We start from the raw sequence: 18,500 nt of genomic DNA, 5'->3' as shown, positions 1-18,500 counted from the left end.
ACTACCTGCAGCGAAACCATAGAAAGGGAGCAGGTCTCTTGAAATTTGCTCTCCTTTCTATTCTGCTGCTGTCTACATGACAGGGGAGTCCGGATAAATCCAGGGGTAGCAAGGGTAGTATCTGGGTTACCAAAGAACAGGCAAGAAATATCAATATCGCTATTTGTAGCTACATATACATTTTAAAAGGTATAATTCTGAAATAATTTTCAAAAACACTTGAGAGCTGTTCTTGTTAGAAAAACTGCACAATTTTCATAAAATCAGAGAGAAAGTAACATTAAACACCTTTGGGCCAATATGACAACAAAGGAAGTGACACTAATGGAATAATTTACCTAGGTAATTGGCATTCTATACTTTATTTTTAACAATTATAATTTGGTAAAAAGCAAACTTAAGGCTGTATCATGTTCATAAACAACTACTGACAACTAGAGCATCTTCTATTAAAGCCTGAAAGTGCTTAAAAGATATTAACTTTGAAAGCATCCATTGTCAGATTGGTTCAATGATAGGTGGTTGCAAACAGTCCAGAGTGGGGTGAGCAGCAACACAGAGATGCCAATTGCTATCCCCTTCACTTAAATGACATCCTTAACCACGTATTCAAGTCTGTCCACATCTACAATGTGAGTGAGTAGTCAATGATGTGTTCTCTTGTTGTGATTGCACGACTGGATTTGTAGGTGTTTTCTTTTATGCGATTGAGCTGATGATGTCATAATAATTAGGCTAAAGGTTTGATAGATTTTGGGCCTGATTTAGAGTTTGGCGGATGTGTGATGAATATCTCGTCCGCCGTATTACAAGTGCATTATATCCAATGGCAATTATAATACAGGGGAGTGGATATTGTCACGTTTGTGACGGAGTAACCGCGTCCGACAAACTCTACACCAGGCTCTCAGTCAGAAATACATTCAGATCAAAACATTCAGTGAAAAACATTTAATTTGATAACATTTAGATAAAAAAGATTGAAAGTTGACATACCATAATTTATCATTACCTTTGCTTAGGTCTGGTGTCCAATAAGCATGGGAAATGCGAATAGGTCTGGCTTATGAATGAGAGTGCCTGTCTGTGCCATTGATTGATTAAGGCACTTAATAAGTCATCAATCATAGACTTTATCACTGACCGTGCACTTTGCACTCCCATTCACTGACTCGTTCATGCATTCATCCTTTGACACGACCACAATATAACACACATACTCAACAACATATGCAAGATAAAAGAATACGAGTTAAAAAAAAGAAAACATGCTGCCATTTAAACATGGCAGGTATGTGCTTGCAATAATTAAACTAAACACAGCAGGAGGTGTCCGTCTTGCAGTGTTATTGTGCACAGTCTACTGTTGTTTTAAAGTTGCAGCATGTGCACCACGTTTATAACCAATCCTGGAATGATAAAACAGTGATACACTATGGACAACAGCATGCCTTAATGGTGGGATTGCTTAAACCCTTCACTGCGGTGGCTATTCCGCCGCAGTGCTAAGGGGGCGGGGCGGAAGAGCGGCAGGCGCATGCTGGTGACGGAACCGCTCCGTTACCAGCCACGGTTGCGCTGTGCTCATGACGGAGCGGTTCCGTCACGGCCTACCCGCTCAATAGAACGTTCAGCGCAGGCGCTGAATCCGCGCCACGCAGGCGTTCCGAGCGGGCCGTGACGGAACCGCTCCGTCATCAGCACAGCGCGACCGCGGCTGATGACGGAGTGGTTCCGTCACCAGCAGGGGAGGGGTTAAAAGAAGTAGGCTTGCAGGATGCAGCACACTACAAATTAAATGAATGAGTGGCAAGCAGGTGCCTGCAAGCACTGCCTGTGAAGCAGTAGGATCTTGTCACAGATGGAAGCAGATTGTAATTGACACTCCAACAGACAAATGGTAGAAGAGGGCTGACCCAAAGGCCCTCTATCTAGCTATATGGATTTATATTTAGATATATTTATTATTTAATTCTTTTTTAATGCAAGGTCCTGGTAGTCAGCTAAGATTGTCAGGCCTTTGAAGACATTGTAGCAAGAATCGTTGGAGTGCAAATCTTCTGTGCCTAGGATTTGTTAAATTGGGTAACCAACAGCCAAACCTTTCCTACAAAGGTAAGCTGGTAGATTTCATTAAAAAAATACCTGATTGCAGGTGTTAATGTGAGTTTTAATGTGGTGCAAAAACAATCACCCCTATAGGCATATTGGCTTTAACATATGTGTTACACAATACATACATTTGGCCTACTACCCTTTCCTTAACCTTTCATAAAAAACAATCACCTTTATCAAAAACCTTAATCATTGGTTTGTCAGAATAGCAAATTCAGACATTCTATAGAGGGCATGAGCTATTCCACAAGCGAGCATTAAGCATACTGTGATACATATATCCAAAACAACAGTTATCAGAATAATATAAAATCCCCCCCAAAGGATTATCCTAATGCACATCTTCTATCCCCAAATATTTTGGGGTGGGTCACCAACACTGAAACCCTTATCTACTATGGTAATCTGTGAGATTCTATGTAACAAAAAATGCCTTCCTACAGACTTTAGCACAGTGTAATAACACCTTCGGCCTTTAACACATGCTTAACGCAATAAGTAAGTCAGGCCTATTGGCTTCGTCATAATATTTGATAACAACCCGCTGAAACCTTTGGAATCTGGAATCACTTTTCCCAGTGAGCTAATAAAGCCTATAGCCCTTGCCATTGACTTCACACCATAACCAATGCAGGACTATTCAAGTGCACATAAACTGGCAATCATCATGTATACAGTTATAAAACTACATATATATATAAAAGGGCAGTTTTCAAAACAATATACAACCCCTCTCAATAGGGCTTAACAATAATCATCATAGCGAAAATCCTCAGGGTTTATCAGAGTGTGTGACCAACACCAAACCCTTGCTCACTACTGTAATCTGTGAGAATACACTTAACAGAATACCTGTCTAAAGCCTGTGGCAGTGTGATAAAAATACACTGTTAATGGCCTGCTGGCTTTAGCAAATGCTTTTCACAAATAATACATTATCACAACTGGTTGCAGGGAGAGCTCTCTGTGGAAAGCACACAGCTGTTGACAAATCAAAAGCTGACCTAAGAAGAACCAACATCTGTGTGGAGCCAAAGTTTCTCTCTGTAATACTACCTAAAGCTCTTTTTTTCGATCATATAATGTCTAGCGGCACCTGTGGTGTCAAGCCAGACCTAACACAGTCTGGAATTGGAATAGGAAATTTGCACAGCTGAAATAGTGAAACACACACATGCTGACCCAGGTCAAAGTTATGGCTAGGAAGCATTTGTTTAAAAAAAGGAGCTTAAACATCTGGAGAAGTGTGGCTCAATGGTTAGAGGCGGCAGACCCGGAAGCTGAGATTGGCTCAGGACCAGGGTTCGATTCCCAACGCGGCAGGGTCTTGGGTCAAAATGTCCGCGGGCCTGATAATTCTCGCCTCGGTGCCTACTCTAACCTTGGGTTCAACTCTGCAACTCTGGGCAATAGCTTGCTTAATCTTCACAACAGCCCCTTCAACGCAGGGGATGCCTGGTCTCACCTTGGGGGTGCCCAGAAGGGACCATCTCACTGGGAAAGCCAGGACGGGTTCCCCAGCGGTATACAGCGCCGGGACGCCCGCGGTGCGGGCAGCTGTGCGCTTTACAAGTAAACAACATTTACATCTACTTTTTTCAAAATGTTTCAGACTAAATCTTTACGATTTATTAATAAAATACAGACACAATTGGGGGCGTGGCTTAGCGGGCGAGCATGGCGGACGTGGCTGCCTAGGAGCTCCCGCCGGCCCGCCGTTTATCCTGGCATTATCCTGGCCCTGAACCCCAGAAAGTGCACCACATCCAGGGTAGTGTTGGCGGAGGACACCGGGAACCGTCCGGTGCGGGAGATACCGCGCCGAGACCACCTACGGCTGTGGGGCGAGTGACTGCAGCGAGCGGCCTGGTGCCCGCCGGACGAGCCGGGGCCTCGATTTTGGCGTTCCTGACGGGGGGACCTGGCCCGGAGCCGGCGCTGCTGCTCCCAGACCGCGTTCCGGGGCTGTCTGCTACCGGCGGCCCACAGCGGAGTGCCCTGCCTGTCCTTACATTGCCGGTGGCGGGGGCCTGGGCCGGTGGGGGCCCTCGGAGGGGCGGCGGCCTACCTGGCCTTGCTGGAGCCGGGGCCTCGAGTTTGGCGACACCCGAGGACGTTCGCACTGGTGTCCGGACACTCTGCTGCTGCTGTCCCCCACTACTGGCTGGCGCATTACCCTCCGCTGGGACTGGCAGCGGCTCCATTACCGGTGAGAACTGTGTCCTCCACTCTTGTTGACCGGCGCAGTGGGGGCTGCTGCGAAGAGTTGTGCCAGAGGGGGTCGCGACATACCTTGGACTCTTGACCTGTGATTATCCTCCCAGGGCTTGGCTGGACCTGCAAGTGGTGTGGACGCGGCGAAGGGGCCGGAGCGGCAGGGGTGGCCTGGTGGCCCGAGCGCAGTCGGGACCTTGATTTTCGCAACCTGGGCTGGCCACGATCCGGGGTCCCATGCTCCTGACGACCTACAGTGGGATCCTCGGCCCTTCCTTGCTGCGACTGGAGGGGGTGTCGGAGGCTCTGCGGCCTGCCGGGCCTTGGTGCAGCCGGGACCTCTGGTTTGGTGGTCCCCACCCGGAGTCACCGGCCCGGATCCATTGCCCTATCCTGCTCCTGTAGTACCTGGGGCGGTGGCTGGAGAACTGGTAGTTCGCGCTGGGGTGGCCCATATCTGCGCCGTGCCAGGAGTACCGGTGGGCGCGAAGACGATTTCCTGCACCTTGGCAGGGCAGCATTGCCTAGGGTGCAACCCGATCTGTGGGCCGGTGGTGAGGGACTCTCGGGCGGCCTGGTGTGTTCGAGACGCCTCGGCCGGGGCCTAGCTGGTGGACTATTGCGAGAAGCGGCCCTGATACAGGTGCGTGTCACTGCTCACGGCCGCCATGACGAGGGGCTCGGCCGCCACTAAGACAGGACCCATTGACAAGTTCACCGGCCATGGTGGAGGAGCCGGGGCGGCTAGTGGGAGTCACCCTGCTGGACCGGACAACGCGGCGTTGATGGCGGCCATTACACAGTCCGCGACATGCTGGATGCGAAAATCGGCGCGGTGGGGGCCGATGTGATGCTGCTGCGTCAAGATCTTCGCAATGCAGTCGCCCGCATTACTGAAACTGAGACCAGGGTCACAGCAGTGGAGGGCGATGTTGGTGCCCTTCAGAAGAAGATTGCCGACATGGAACAGATCCAACGGGGCCTGGCGACTCGTGTGGAGGATGCCGAGGGGCGGGCGAGGCGAAACAACCTGCGCTTCGTTGGCTTTCCGGAGGACTGCGAGAATGGACCTATGGACGCCTTCCTGTCCCGGTGGCTGGAGAGCTGGCTACCTCCGGACTCCCTGTCGCGATGCTTCATAGTGGAGCGTGCCCACCGCGCCCTGACACAGAAGCCGCCAGTAGGGGAGCGGCCTCGCCCGATCATCGCCAGGCTCCTCAACTTCCACGACAGGGACGTCATCCTCCGGGAAGCGCGGTTGAAGGACACCCTGCTGTATGACAATCATAAAATAATGATCTTCCCGGACTATACCAAACTGGTCCACCAACAGCGGCACTCCTTCCTGGCTGCCAAGGCCAAGCTGCGTGGCCTGAAAATTCAATACTCGCTGCTCTACCCGGACCGCCTTCGGGTGATTTTCAACTCCAAGACCATCTTCTTTGATACACCGGAGGCCGTCTTCAACTGGACCGATGAAACAGTCAGGATTCGACCTCACGTCCAACCGGGGCTGCACTCTGGATCATCGCGTAGCTCGTCTCAGGACAGGAGCAACCCATCTGGCAAAGGAAAACGTCATCGCAAGTCCCGCTCCCGGCGGAGGTCCCTGTCCCGGGACCCCCTCTTGGGGGACACACAGCCTGATGCGGACCAATCTGATGGAGGCTCCTGATCGCCCGTCATGGGGACTGTCTGCTGGTTGCCTGCTATACGTGACTATCCCTGGCGGAGGCTGAGCTGTGGTCGATGGGACATACATAGGCTGGTGCAGTATTGCTTTCTTCTTGGCGAATGCCGGGGCCATCATGGGCTGCAACCTTCTGGTGGTGCTATGTTTATGACTCTAATGTGTGTTTGTTGGGGTTCAGGGCACGTACTTTGGGCTGCCTCCTCCTGCTGGGACTGGGTGGTGGTTCTGGGTGTGTCTGATTAGTTAAAGGGGGGACTAGTTGGGATCCATTGGTATGGCTGGCTTTGGGTGCAGTGTTTTGGGCCTGATGTACCGTATACCGCGACAGGTACTTCATTGTTCCTTGAAGTATGGGGGTGGGGGTGGGGGGAACCTGGGTGTTTGGTTGCTTGTGGGTTGGGTCGGGATCGGAGGGGTAGTAGGGTTTGGGGCTTCGGGATCTGTGGGGTCTGGGGTTCTGGTTCTGGGGGTGCACGTGGTCTCTATGTGTTTTGCAACTGTGGGGTCTGGGAGGTGGGCCGGGGGTCGGGGAGTGTGGGGCTGGGAGCATTGTGATCATGGTTGATGTTCCTCACTTGGCGCCCAATGGCGCTTCCATGCGTGTCCTTAGCTGGAATGTACGGGGATTATTGGACAAGATTAAACGGGGAGCGGTGCTTCGATGGGCTAAGAGGGACTTGGCAGATGTGCTCCTTCTTCAAGAAACGCACATGCTAGGCACAAAAGCCCTGAGCTTGCAGCGCTTTGGCTTCCATCAAGTGTTCCATGCCGGATTTACCAGGGGCTCCAGAGGTGTGGCCATTCTTATTCATAGACGGCTGGCGTATGTACATGAGCGTCAGTGGCTTGACCCCCAGGGCCGTTTTGTCTTTGTACAGGGGAAGGTCGGGGTGGAGCCGGTTGTATTTGGCTGTGTGTATGCCCCCCCCCCTGCAGTGGGCCTTAGCTGAACGATTGTTTGCTGTATGGGCCGAGCTCCCCCGCTCCATGGCTGTGATTGGCGGAGACTGGAACGATGTGATGGATGTGGCTTTGGACCGGCAGAGGAGGCCAGGAGTGGCACCTGTATCCTCCCCTACACGGTTGGGGGCTATGGTTGATGGTCTGGGCTGGGTGGATGTATGGAGGCATTTGCATGCGGGACGGCGAGAGTACACCTTTGTCTCGGCTGTCCATGGCTCCCTTTCACGTTTGGACTGTGTGTTCGTCCCGAGGGCTTTCCTTGACAGAGTGAAGGGGGCAGCAATTCGGCCCCGCGGGCTCTCTGATCATTCCCCAGTGGCGGTACAAATTGACTTGTGCAAAGCACGCTCCCCCTTCCGATGGCGAATGTCCGCGTGGCATCTGCAGCGCCCTGATTATTCCCAACATTTGCGCAGCGCTATCGCCCATTATTGGCAGGACAACCTTACCGAAGGGATGGATGCGGTGACAGTTTGGGAGGCTATGAAACCCACCCTGCGGGGCACAGATATTGCTTGGTGTGCAGCTGCTCGCCGGACTCGACTGGGAGGCATTGCTGCGGCCGCGGAGCGGGTGGAGGAGCTCGAAGCTCGGCACAGCGAGGCACCCGATGATGTGGCACTGCGGCTACTCCTGCAGGCGCAACAGTCTTATTCCTCGGTCCTGTTGGATGAGGCTCGTCAGGCGTGGCTAGCCACCCGTAGTCGGGTCTACCAGTGGGGCGACAAGTCTTGCACCATGCTCCATAGGCTGTGCCAACAGAACCTACAGCCTCTTACGCTGCCGGGCCTTGTTGATGGTGCAGGAGTGGCAATCACAGATCCGGCGGCTCTTGCAACGAGTTTTGCGCGCTATTATGGGCACCAGTATGCCTCTCGGGAGACTCTCTCCCCTGCCATTATCGCAGACTATATTGCTTCGGTTCCCCCATCTGCTGTATCTGATGAGGTACGCGAGGCCCTAGACCTTCCCCTGTCGGCTGAGGAGCTGGGTGATGCACTGGGTCAGTTAAATGTAGGCAAGGCGCCGGGGCCGAGCGGTTTCCCCAGCGAATTTTATAAGAAGTTCCATCTGCAGCTCGGGCCGCACTACTTGCGGGCCCTGGAAAAGGCACGAGAGCGTGGCCGCCTCCCACCGGACTGGCGTCATGCCGAAATCGTGGTGTTTCTGAAGCCAGGTAGGCCCCCCGATCGCCATGACTCTTATCGTCCCATATCCCTCATCAACTTCGAGGCCAAGCTCCTGGCAAAGGCGCTGGCGAACCGTTTACTCCCACACATTTCGGCCCTTGTCCACCCAGATCAGGCGGGTTTTATGCCGCGCAGGGCAACGAGACACAATATACGGCGGGCGCAGGCCGCGATACAGGCGATTGAGTCTTCGGAGGACCCGGCGGCGCTCCTGCTGGCTGATATTGATAGTGCCTTCGATTCGGTCAGCTGGACCTTTCTTTTTACCCTGTTGCCGCTGCTGAATCTCGGCCCGGTGTTCCTCTCCTATATCAGGCTGCTCTACACTGAGATCACGGCCTCGGTGCGTATCTCGGGAACAACGTCTGCTCGATTTCCGGTGTCCAGGGGCACGCGTCAGGGGTGTCCGCTCTCCCCTTACCTTTTCGCACTGGCCATGGAGCTGCTGGCCGCCAGGGTGCGCCGCGATGAGCTCTACCGTGGCTTCGTCTGGGGTGCGGATCACTCGGACCGCATAGCCTTATATGCGGATGATGTGCTATTTTTCATGACCGACCTGCAGCGTTCGGGTCCTCGTGTCCTGGAGTTGATGCAGGAGTTTGGTCGGGCATCGGGGCTCTTCCTTAACCCGCGCAAGTCGACCATGTGGGTGCTGGGGGGTGCCGCAGTGGACTGCCCGTGGGCTGCATCCCTTCAGATGTCAGTTGAAGGTGTGAAGTACCTGGGTGTCTTCCTCTCTGCCTCGCCTGCAGTGGCATGGGACCAGAACATTCTGCCTGTATGGGATCGGGTCCAACTGGACGTCAAGACATGGTCGCGCATGCCACTTAACATCTACGGCCGGTCGCCCATCTTCAAGATGGTGGCTTTGCCCCGTCTGCTATATCAACTGCAGAATCATCCCTTCCAGGTTGACCCGCAGTGGTTCCGTACTGTTGATTCTGTGCTGGGCCGGTTTCTGTGGGCTGGCGGTGCCGCCAGGGTGGCGCTGCGCACATGCTTCCTCTCTACCTACTGCGGCGGCTTGGCGGCCGCGGATATTTTATCTTACTATCAGGCCTCCCATCTCCTTGTACTCAACGAGTGGTGGTATGGCGACCGTAGTGACCCGGCTTATGCCCTTGAGCATTCCCTGATGGGTGGCGCCTCCCTTCACACCCTGTTGTACTCGGCTAGGCGGAGGCGACTGCTTCCGCAAGTCACCCAAGTGGCCTTCACTGTCTGGCGGCGGGCCTTGCATCGGGTGGGCTGGTGGGGTCGGCTTACAGCCGAAACCCCGTTGCGTCGAAATGGTATGTTACCGGCGCTGGCGTCTCTGTCCGGATTTGACGGCTGGGATGCGATTGGGATCTCGTCCCTAGGTCATGTCCTCTCTGGTACTACCCTGAAGTCCTTTCGGGAGCTTAGCTCCGAATTTAGCATGCCCAAGACCCAGTTTTTCCGCTACCTTCAATTCCGCCACGCACTTACCCCAAGTCTGGTGGGCCTGGAACAGCTCCCTGATTTTAGTCCTATCGAAGCTAAACTGTTTATGGGAGACCTGGGTGACAAGAAGGTCTCGCAGATATATCACTCTCTGGTCACTCACTGTTCCCCTTCACTCGCAGCACTGCGGGCCTCTTGGGAGGCTGATGTAGGTCCACTGGATGATGACGACTGGCGTGAGGCCTTGGAATCTCCCAGAGGTGCTGCTATAGCCATCCGCCTTCGCTTCATCCAGTTCAAATACCTCCACCGGGCGTATTATACTAGACACCGTCTATGGCGGGCAGGCCTTGTCGCGTCTCCCGAATGTCTGCGGTGTGGTTCTGAAGAGGGCACCCTGTTTCATACAGTATGGTCCTGTGAGAGACTGACTCGATTCTGGGCTGGGGTGTGGGACTGCCTATCAGAGGTGTTGGGTTGGGACCTGCCCCGTACCCCCAGGCTGGGCCTTCTTCATATTCTAGAGAATGTTGGAGGCAATATTTACAAGCGCCATTTGCTGTTGCTGGGGCTGGTGGTGGCGAAGAGAGACCTGGCGCAGGCCTGGAAGAGCGAGCGCGCCCCCCCCCTCGGGGCTTGGAGGGCGGGACTGGATTTCCTCATGGGTCTGGAACAGCCTGTTTTTGAAGCCCGGGGATGTCCCCGCAAACATTACAAAATCTGGAAACGGTGGGCGGATTACCGGGGCCTGCTCCTTGACCCCCCTGTGGACATTGATGATGCATTACAGCTGGATGTGGATCCCGCACTCTAGGCCGCTGGCCGGCTCCACTTTTGTAGATTGTCCCAAGTTGCTGGACTGTGATCGCGTGCACTGGGTTAGGGTGGGATAAGGGGTGGGTAGCTGTGGGCGGGGCTGGTTGGTGTTTTTGGGGTTGGGTGGGTGGGGTAGTTCGATGCCATTTACTGTATAACGATGGGTTCGATGCTGTACTAATGATATGTCTCTTTTTTTATCTGTCTTTGACAGTCTCCTCCTGACTGTGGAGGGCTGTGTTGAGCTATGCTTGAACTCATAATAAAATTGGTTATGAAAAATACAGACACAATTAACAATTTCACGCTTAGATTCTCACTAATTTTATTGAATGATGTGGATTCAAACTAAAATCTTTGAACGTTCAACGTAGATTTGGGGTTATGCTCCTGTTGTGTAAGGACTGTAGAACCTGAACTCGGAGATCCGCATATGCACTCATTTATATTTAGTTGTTCACATAACTATCTCCAGAAATTGTTGTTCTTGTAGCTAAAACAATTGTACCCCACTCGCTCGGACACTTGAACTGTCCATAAAAGCAGATATTTGAATAGCCGCTAAAGTTGTATAAGCATATGACAGTTGTTGGCTCTACAAGCTGAATTCAGTTATCTGCTATGAAGATGCTCTCATCATTACAAGCAGAATATGTTCAGGGTCCTTGAAAATGTTAAAGTGTGTGACTGGGGTGAAGGCAGTGTTGCACAATGTCACAGAATGGGATGCTGTACTGATGGCGTTGCAGGCCAAAACAAACAAAAGCATCGGATGCTCTTCCGTTAAGGTGGAGGAGCGTCACGAGCGCAGCAGGTACAAACAGAATAATAAAATGACCCTTACTATTTTATAATTCTGTGTACTGCCGGCCACACTAGCGCAAGCGCGATGTTGGGGGCAGAGCAGACAGATTCCTGCGTATTGCAGGATGACTGCTTCAATTGCTCAGTGCGCATGAAAGATTGTCTGGCTTTCTACAGCCGGCCAATCTGTCATATGTACTTCAGAGCCTGCAATCCCAGTGCTCTAAAACAGCAAGGGATTGCAGGCACAGGCCCAGCCTCAAAATTAGTGCTGGGTTACCTGCTCCAACCAATCCTAGAGCTGCTAACAGCATGAGAGCAGCTCCAGGATTGGTTGGATTCACATGCAGCATGCAAACCATCTTCCTTTCCTGCTCGTCGGGACAGGAGAAAGGCAACATGTCGATGAGTTTTAGGGCTGTCCGCGATCCACTGATTTTTAAAGGTGCTAACCGCCCCTAAACAAAAGACCTTCATAAAAGAATGATATTTCCAGTGCATGGAGTTTTCACATGCATATTTGTTTGTCTAAATACTGACCATACAGGTGGGAATAGGGAGAGGAGAATGGATCTCGAGCTAGACCATGATCTTTTTGCATGACCTTGTCATAGGAGGATCCGACGAGACGCACTACCTCGGCCGGACCTCATTTATAAATGCAATGTATCATGAGATGTCAATATCCTGAGTCATATTGATTATTGAGGGTGAAAATGTCTAGAAAAATATTTTAAAATGGAAAATGTTGAGATTTTTTCATGGGTGTACTACCAGGATGTTTTTTTTCTAATCTTCTATTAGGGCAGCATGGGCCGCCCCGGAATCTCAGGCCTTCCTGGTGAAAGTGGAACTCCTGGAGAAACTGGTTAGTTACATTTCTTTATGTATCACTTTACAAGGCTTTACAATAATACCCCCACCCCAACAAGGATATTTAAAAATCAGCAGAATTAAACAAAAAATTGTCCTGCTTGCATGCGGAGCTTGTGACATTTCACCCATTAAAATACTTTTGACATGACTGATTGGCAGGAGGTGGTTTGTCCCACATGAAATAAATGTTGGTATTTTCTATTTCTTGTTGCTACAGGTGATCGAGGAGACACTATAAATTTACCCGGACTACCAGGATATAAAGGAGAGGTTGGCATCAGTGGCTTTTCTGGTACGTACCCTTGTAATTTAATGCTTTTCATGCTGAGATCAAGCTAATTTAAACCTTGATTTAAAATCTGCCATCATGCAGTGAAGGTGTCAAACAAAACAACTGGCAGACCTTTTGCTAAGTGAGGCCTAACTTTTTGGTGGGAGTTTCTGCCCTTTTCAGGGGAACATACTCAAACCAGCATTTGGCCAATGCCCTGTGAGCTGAGGCCAGTGGCTGGTGAAGTTTGAAAGCAAAAGGGCTTGAGACTAAACCATGAATTTGAGTAAATTCCGCTGAGGGTTTATTCCCCTGCAAAAAATAATAAAGGGTAAATGGTGCATTTTCCAGTGCAAATTCTTTTTTCATTTGACAAATAAAGCAATAGTCTTTACAGGCATCTCTAAAAGAACACTCAGAAAAATATCTCAGAGAATTCCAAGATTTCCCAGCTAGTCTGACATTCGCATGAGGGAGGGCACCAGGCAAGAGCCTGAGGGATGGGATCTCCCCTATGAAACCGTAGTAAAATTAATTCTCTTACCTCCATGTGCATGTTTGTCTGGCTGACACATTGAGGATAATGGGTGCTGGTTAGATAGATCATGAGTGGGTGATGTGTTAGTGTTGTTACAAAAACAATTGACAACAGAAACATATGCTACTAAGCAGAGTGCCTGACAAGTATTCAGCTATGGGCCACCCTATAAAATCCTCCACATCCTTCAACTCTAGATCAACTTAGTAGTCCAATCATGAAATAATTGTGTACCAGGACTTTGCATTTTGATTTCCATAGCTCTGTCTTCTTCAATTGCTTGGGGCTCTTTTATCAGGAGTATGTGCTGTTCTATGCTCATCGCAGGTGCTAGCTTATTAAAGTCCTTGATATAAAGTGGGATTAAATAAATAAAAATAATCAGAATAAAGATAACCAGACTCTGGCCTTTAAGTGAATCTTAAGACCAGGACTGGAAGGTACTGGACTTGGTTAGTGCTACAAAGTCATACTAATGACGTTATGCCTACTATATGTGGACTATATTGGGGAGGACGAGGCGTAAGGGAACTGCCGTCTTTGGTACTGGAGAACCAGGTTCGTGTCTCCGCATTGGCTGAACATTCTGTGATTCTGGACAAATCACTTAATCTCCTTGTGCATAAAAAATGTAATGGGTAATGTAACTGGTGCTTGTGTAAAGTGTTCCAATACCTTTCGGGTCGAGTTCACTCTATATTAAACTGCAAAAAACAAAATGACACAATCTTTGACTCAAATGACATCACACAATCTTAGGAGCAAATGATAGCTGTTGAATTTATTTTAAATCATGTTATTTCCAACTCTAAGACTGTAGTTTTCTAGTAAACATTGACTGATAACACCAAAAAAACACAAGCTATATAAGCCAGTGAAAGCTAGCAGGTGTACTTAGATTTAAAGTTCATTAGTCACATCGGTTGCAGTGCTTATTTTGTAAAAATATAAGTGCCACCCTTAACCAAACTTTTCTTACATTACCAAATACTCCAAACCTTCCGGCAAATTGAATACACCTTTCTCCAATATTAGATACTTCCCCCTCTGCATCCACTATATAAAAATCCTTACAATTTCCCCCGGATAGACTCAAATCAAAGACTGAATTGGCTTGGGAAAAAGACGTACTACAATTTTGGCCAACTAGTACTTGGGATACGTTGTGGTTTAGGCTTCATAAAACCTCTAGAGCTACTAATACCACACAAACCCTATATTTTGATTATCAACAGATGTTATTCTCTCCAGTGAGTCTAGCATCTTTCTCATTGGATATTTCCTCTACTAGTTGGTCCTGTCCTTGTCCTACTGCTGATTTAAAACACGTTATTTGAGTGCCCCCCCCCCCTCTCCACCAAATCTGGCAATCGGTCCGGTCCCAAATTAGTAAAACGTTCAAAGTTAATGTCCCCTTTTCTCTAATAAACATATTCCTAGGTACTCTGTCACCCCAATGGCCTCAGTCACCCTTGAGTTTTAAACTGTTAGATCTATTGTTAGCTGTTGCTTTTCATTTAATAACCTCAAATTGGAAACAAGCAGATAAAGTTACTTTTAGATCCTGGTGGAGTGCTGTGTGTTTTCACCATAGGTTAGACACTAATTATGTTTCCCCTATTTCTCTAGCGATTAAAAGAGATCTCTTATGGCTCCCATTAACCGCATATTTATCCTTATCCGCCTTTTCTATTGTTAAGGGTATTACTGTATCAGATGATGTTCGGAAACCACCTTAATTTCACTCTTTGCCTCTTTTTCTTAGATGATTAAAAGGCTTTTGTATTCTTATATTTATATCATGCTATTTTAGTTTTACTGATTGTTATGTTTACAGTGTTTTAATCATGTATCATTATTGCCTTTTATTCTTATATCATAAATTAATGACATATTGGTTTCCTCCCCTTCCCCCTTTGATTTATAATGTACATATTCTTCTTTGTATACAGCTTGGTAGTCGTATTCCTCATTTACCTTTATTTTCCATACAACCTTTTTTGTTAAATAGGATTTGTATTTATTACAATGCTGTTCTTTTTCTTGTTCTTTCTTAATGAACTCAAACTTAAAAAATATATAAGTGCCAGGGCCCAAGGTCTTCTAATGCAACAGGCACCACCACAGCCCCTGCCACTGCTATTGAATGCCAGTACCAGCACAACTTAGTCATCAACACATTTGAACAAGTGTGACCTTTTTTACAATTCCCCGTCCCCACCGCAACTAGGGAAGGCCTGGAATATGTATAAACTTTATAAACACTCAACTAATGTACATGAGGTGTACTCCAATAATGTGCTCATACACCCAGAATATAGCATTCTCATCAAAAGAGTGTTTTGAGATGTCCTCATTTGCACTCGTATTAGCACACTATGAGACGCAGGGCCAGCTTTAGTGCGGGGCGACCAGTACCGCTGCACTGGGTGCTGACTTGAAGGGGGGAGTACTGACCTCAAGGGGTTAGGTGCTGTGATTAGCAATAACTTTCATTTAAAAGCACCTGCTGCAGGGCTCCTTGTGCGTCCAGCTTTCAGGCAGCACTACAGATTTTAAGATAACTCTTGTGAATAATGTTCCTGCTAAAAAGAGATCAGTGTTTTGTCTAGAGCAACCCTGGACGTAGTTCGCGTAGTAGCGCTATGCGTAACTATACGAAGTGCACTTCGCACTACGCGAGCCACGCTTAGCTACGCGAACTATGTAGTGCACTGTGCAAAATGTTGTTCGCACTGATTGCACAGTGCTGGATGCTTGTCCGCACTGTGCAATCAGTGCAAACCGCATCTTGCACAGTGCAAGCGGTCTTTTTTCTGCCGCTCGAATAGATTTCTACTCGAGCTGTAGCTTTCTCAACGCGGACTGGTAGTTTCCCATTGCGAGAGGTTGCGCGCATACGCAACCAGTCCCAATAAGAAACCTGACCCCCCAGCGTTCAGAATGCCCCATAGAGAGAATGCCCCTACACATAGCACGCCTGCTAAGTCACTATAAGTGCATTTAAAATGGTGCATATTTATTTATATCACAGTAACAAACTAGCCATTAAAAAAAATCAAATGGGAAGTCTGAACCTCGAAGTAGCAGTAATTAGGGGACTCTGAATCATCTAGGTGCTGCGTAAAGAAATGACCGCTGTTATCCCGTGATACCTTCCAAGGACTGTTGAATCTAAAGCTGACTCTATGCCACCACTCCTGTAGAAATTTACTTCATCCCAGGACCTATGAGTCCGAACCGGCCCTTGCTTGGAGTACGCCCCTGGTCAGAAAGAAATTTGCCACCATCGCGGCTGTTGGCGTCAAATGAGCCCACAGGGGGTCACTTTGCACAGGTCATCCCTGGCTGCCTACATCAGAGCATTGATCTGATTACAACATCTTGCACCTTTATGCGGATCCCAATTATGTTTCTTGTGGTGTGACAACGGTGTTGGTGATTTGCAGAAGGGGGTAAAAGGTAGATGGGAAAGCATGGAAGGGGGGTAGTAGGGTGGCACGGAAGGGGGCTGGTAGGGTGTTAAATACAGCGATTGTAACACGTTAAAAAGGTTAGAACAACTTTAAATTGCAGGAGTTAAGGTAAAGGGACGTTGCTGTGCACTGGACCTTAGTGCAGAGAGCACCATGAGCCCCTCCAAAGATTGGTGTCCTGGGGCTGGGCCAACTTCGCCCATGTTAAAAGCCAGCCCTGCTAAGAGTAGTAGATTTAAACTGGTGAGGTTCAGCTCAAAATATATGCACTGTAAGGAATTGCCCTGACAGGCAGCTAGGGTGCAGGCAATACCCCAATCAGTGCAGACTAGAGGACTCTTCACATGGATGAGTGGGTTCTAGCATACTCAAAAGCATGGGTCCAGTGTGAGAGGGCTCTCTATGTTGACAATAACTATTGTAGGCAAATATTCAGATCAACCCAGAGAGGTACCTTCTAAGAAAATGTTTACATGAATAGTTGGATTTGTTCTGAGACTCAGTGCCTGTTTTACAAAACAAAAGACACGCAAAACAAGGCATTTCAGTTAGACAGTGGCCGGCAGTACAAAGCAAAGTTTAATTTACTAAAATAGGAAAAGACACGAAATCACCCTCTCTGAATGACACATTATAGAGGTCATTCAGCTGAATCAGTTCTCTGTGGAATCTCAGGTTAGTACTGTACTAGTGGTGGCACAATTGACATCTTGGGCCATAGAGCCTGTCTCCTTAGAGTCTTGTCCATGGTGAGTATGGAGAATCACACCCTACCCTGGACAAGTCTCTGAGGAGATTGCCCTCTCACTTCCCTGCCTCCTAAGTCCCAACCCAACAGTCTTGTAATTCCTGAGCACCTACCTGTGGTTTTCGCGGGTCTGAAATAAGGGCTTTTGACTGGTATACCAAAGGCACTGGAGAGAACAGAAAGCTAAAAAACATAACTACACAGTGTGCACTACTCCAGTATCCAGTCAGGAGTAGGTCTACTGCATTTAGTAAAGTACATGAATCCAAAAACTGGAGCCTGCGTAGTAGTCATCACAACTTCAACTGATGCACTGCACAGGCGTCAGTGCTTAGCTTCCTGCCTGCAGTCTCAACTACTTCGGGGCAGATTTATGATGCCCTTGCGCCGCAATTGCGTCACTTTATTTGACGCAACTGCGGCGCAAACAATGCGCCCTATTTACATCATGACGCATCTAGGAGATGCGTCACGTTGTAAAGCCCTGCGCCATAAGGAGGCGTTCCTGCGCAGGGGGGGGGGGCGTTCCTGCGCAGGAAAGCCTCCTGAAAGTTGCTGAGTGAAATCTATGAGATTTCACTCAGTCACTTTCTGGCCAATGCTGCGTCAAAACCCTGCGCCTGCTTGAAGCAGGCGTAGGTCTTGATGCAGCATTGTGTAGATGGGGCACCCCCAAGCCTTGCTGGAGCTGCGTCGCGCTTGCGACGCAACTCCAGCAATGCGCCACATTTACGGCACAGATGCGTCGCGCATCTGTGCCGTTTTGCACCATGGTGCGCCGCATTATAAATGCGAGTAAAGACAGTTCCCAACAGGTATTATGCGGAGACAATTTTAGAGATGTATGCAATATGCATTACAAAGAGAAGGAAAACCAAGGAGTCAAAAGCTTTTCAGAGAAGGTAGTCTTATTTTCATATGCAATAGGAAAAAACTTTCAAGGGTCAATACAGTTAAAGCAGCACTGTACAGAGTGGATCTTGTGACAACCCGGTGACACTTGGTGCAGGTGCTATATACAATCAGTGACAAGTGGGTGTGCAAGTGTTTAAAAACAACAGCAAAGGCGACGCAATTATCAAGGTATGAACATCAGATAATGGCCCCAATAGAGACAAGTAACCATCACTTGAAACACAATTATTTGTATGGGAGCACAAGACGTGAAATGCGTCGTGAAATTCAAGCTGTCTAGTCGACGGCGTTTCGATCCCCGTTAGTTGGGATCCTCATCAGGACGGGGTTGTCGATGGGAACAGTGACTTAGGCTCAGGCAATGAATGCGCTAGTAGCTAGCGCATTCATTGCCTGCAACCCGTCTCGATAGCAGAATCCCGGTTACGGCCCACAGTCCTGATTCAGTCAGGCCTC

General features: G+C 49.0%; 1 protein-coding gene across 1 annotated transcript in view; it reads left to right on the top strand.

The window, feature by feature from the left end:
- Positions 1–18,500, top strand: part of COL4A2 (collagen type IV alpha 2 chain) — a 656,575-nt gene that overhangs the window by 544,373 nt on the left and 93,702 nt on the right. Inside the window, exons 35-36 of the mRNA XM_086934754.1 lie at positions 12,025–12,088; positions 12,314–12,388. Coding sequence (XP_086790880.1) covers positions 12,025–12,088; positions 12,314–12,388 — 139 coding nt within the window. The remainder of the gene's footprint in view (positions 1–12,024; positions 12,089–12,313; positions 12,389–18,500) is intronic.

Source organism: Lissotriton vulgaris, chromosome 8 (genome assembly GCF_964263255.1).
Source record: "Lissotriton vulgaris chromosome 8, aLisVul1.2, whole genome shotgun sequence".
Taxonomy (NCBI): Eukaryota; Metazoa; Chordata; class Amphibia; order Caudata; family Salamandridae; genus Lissotriton; species Lissotriton vulgaris.
This window is presented reverse-complemented; position numbering and strand designations above follow the sequence as displayed.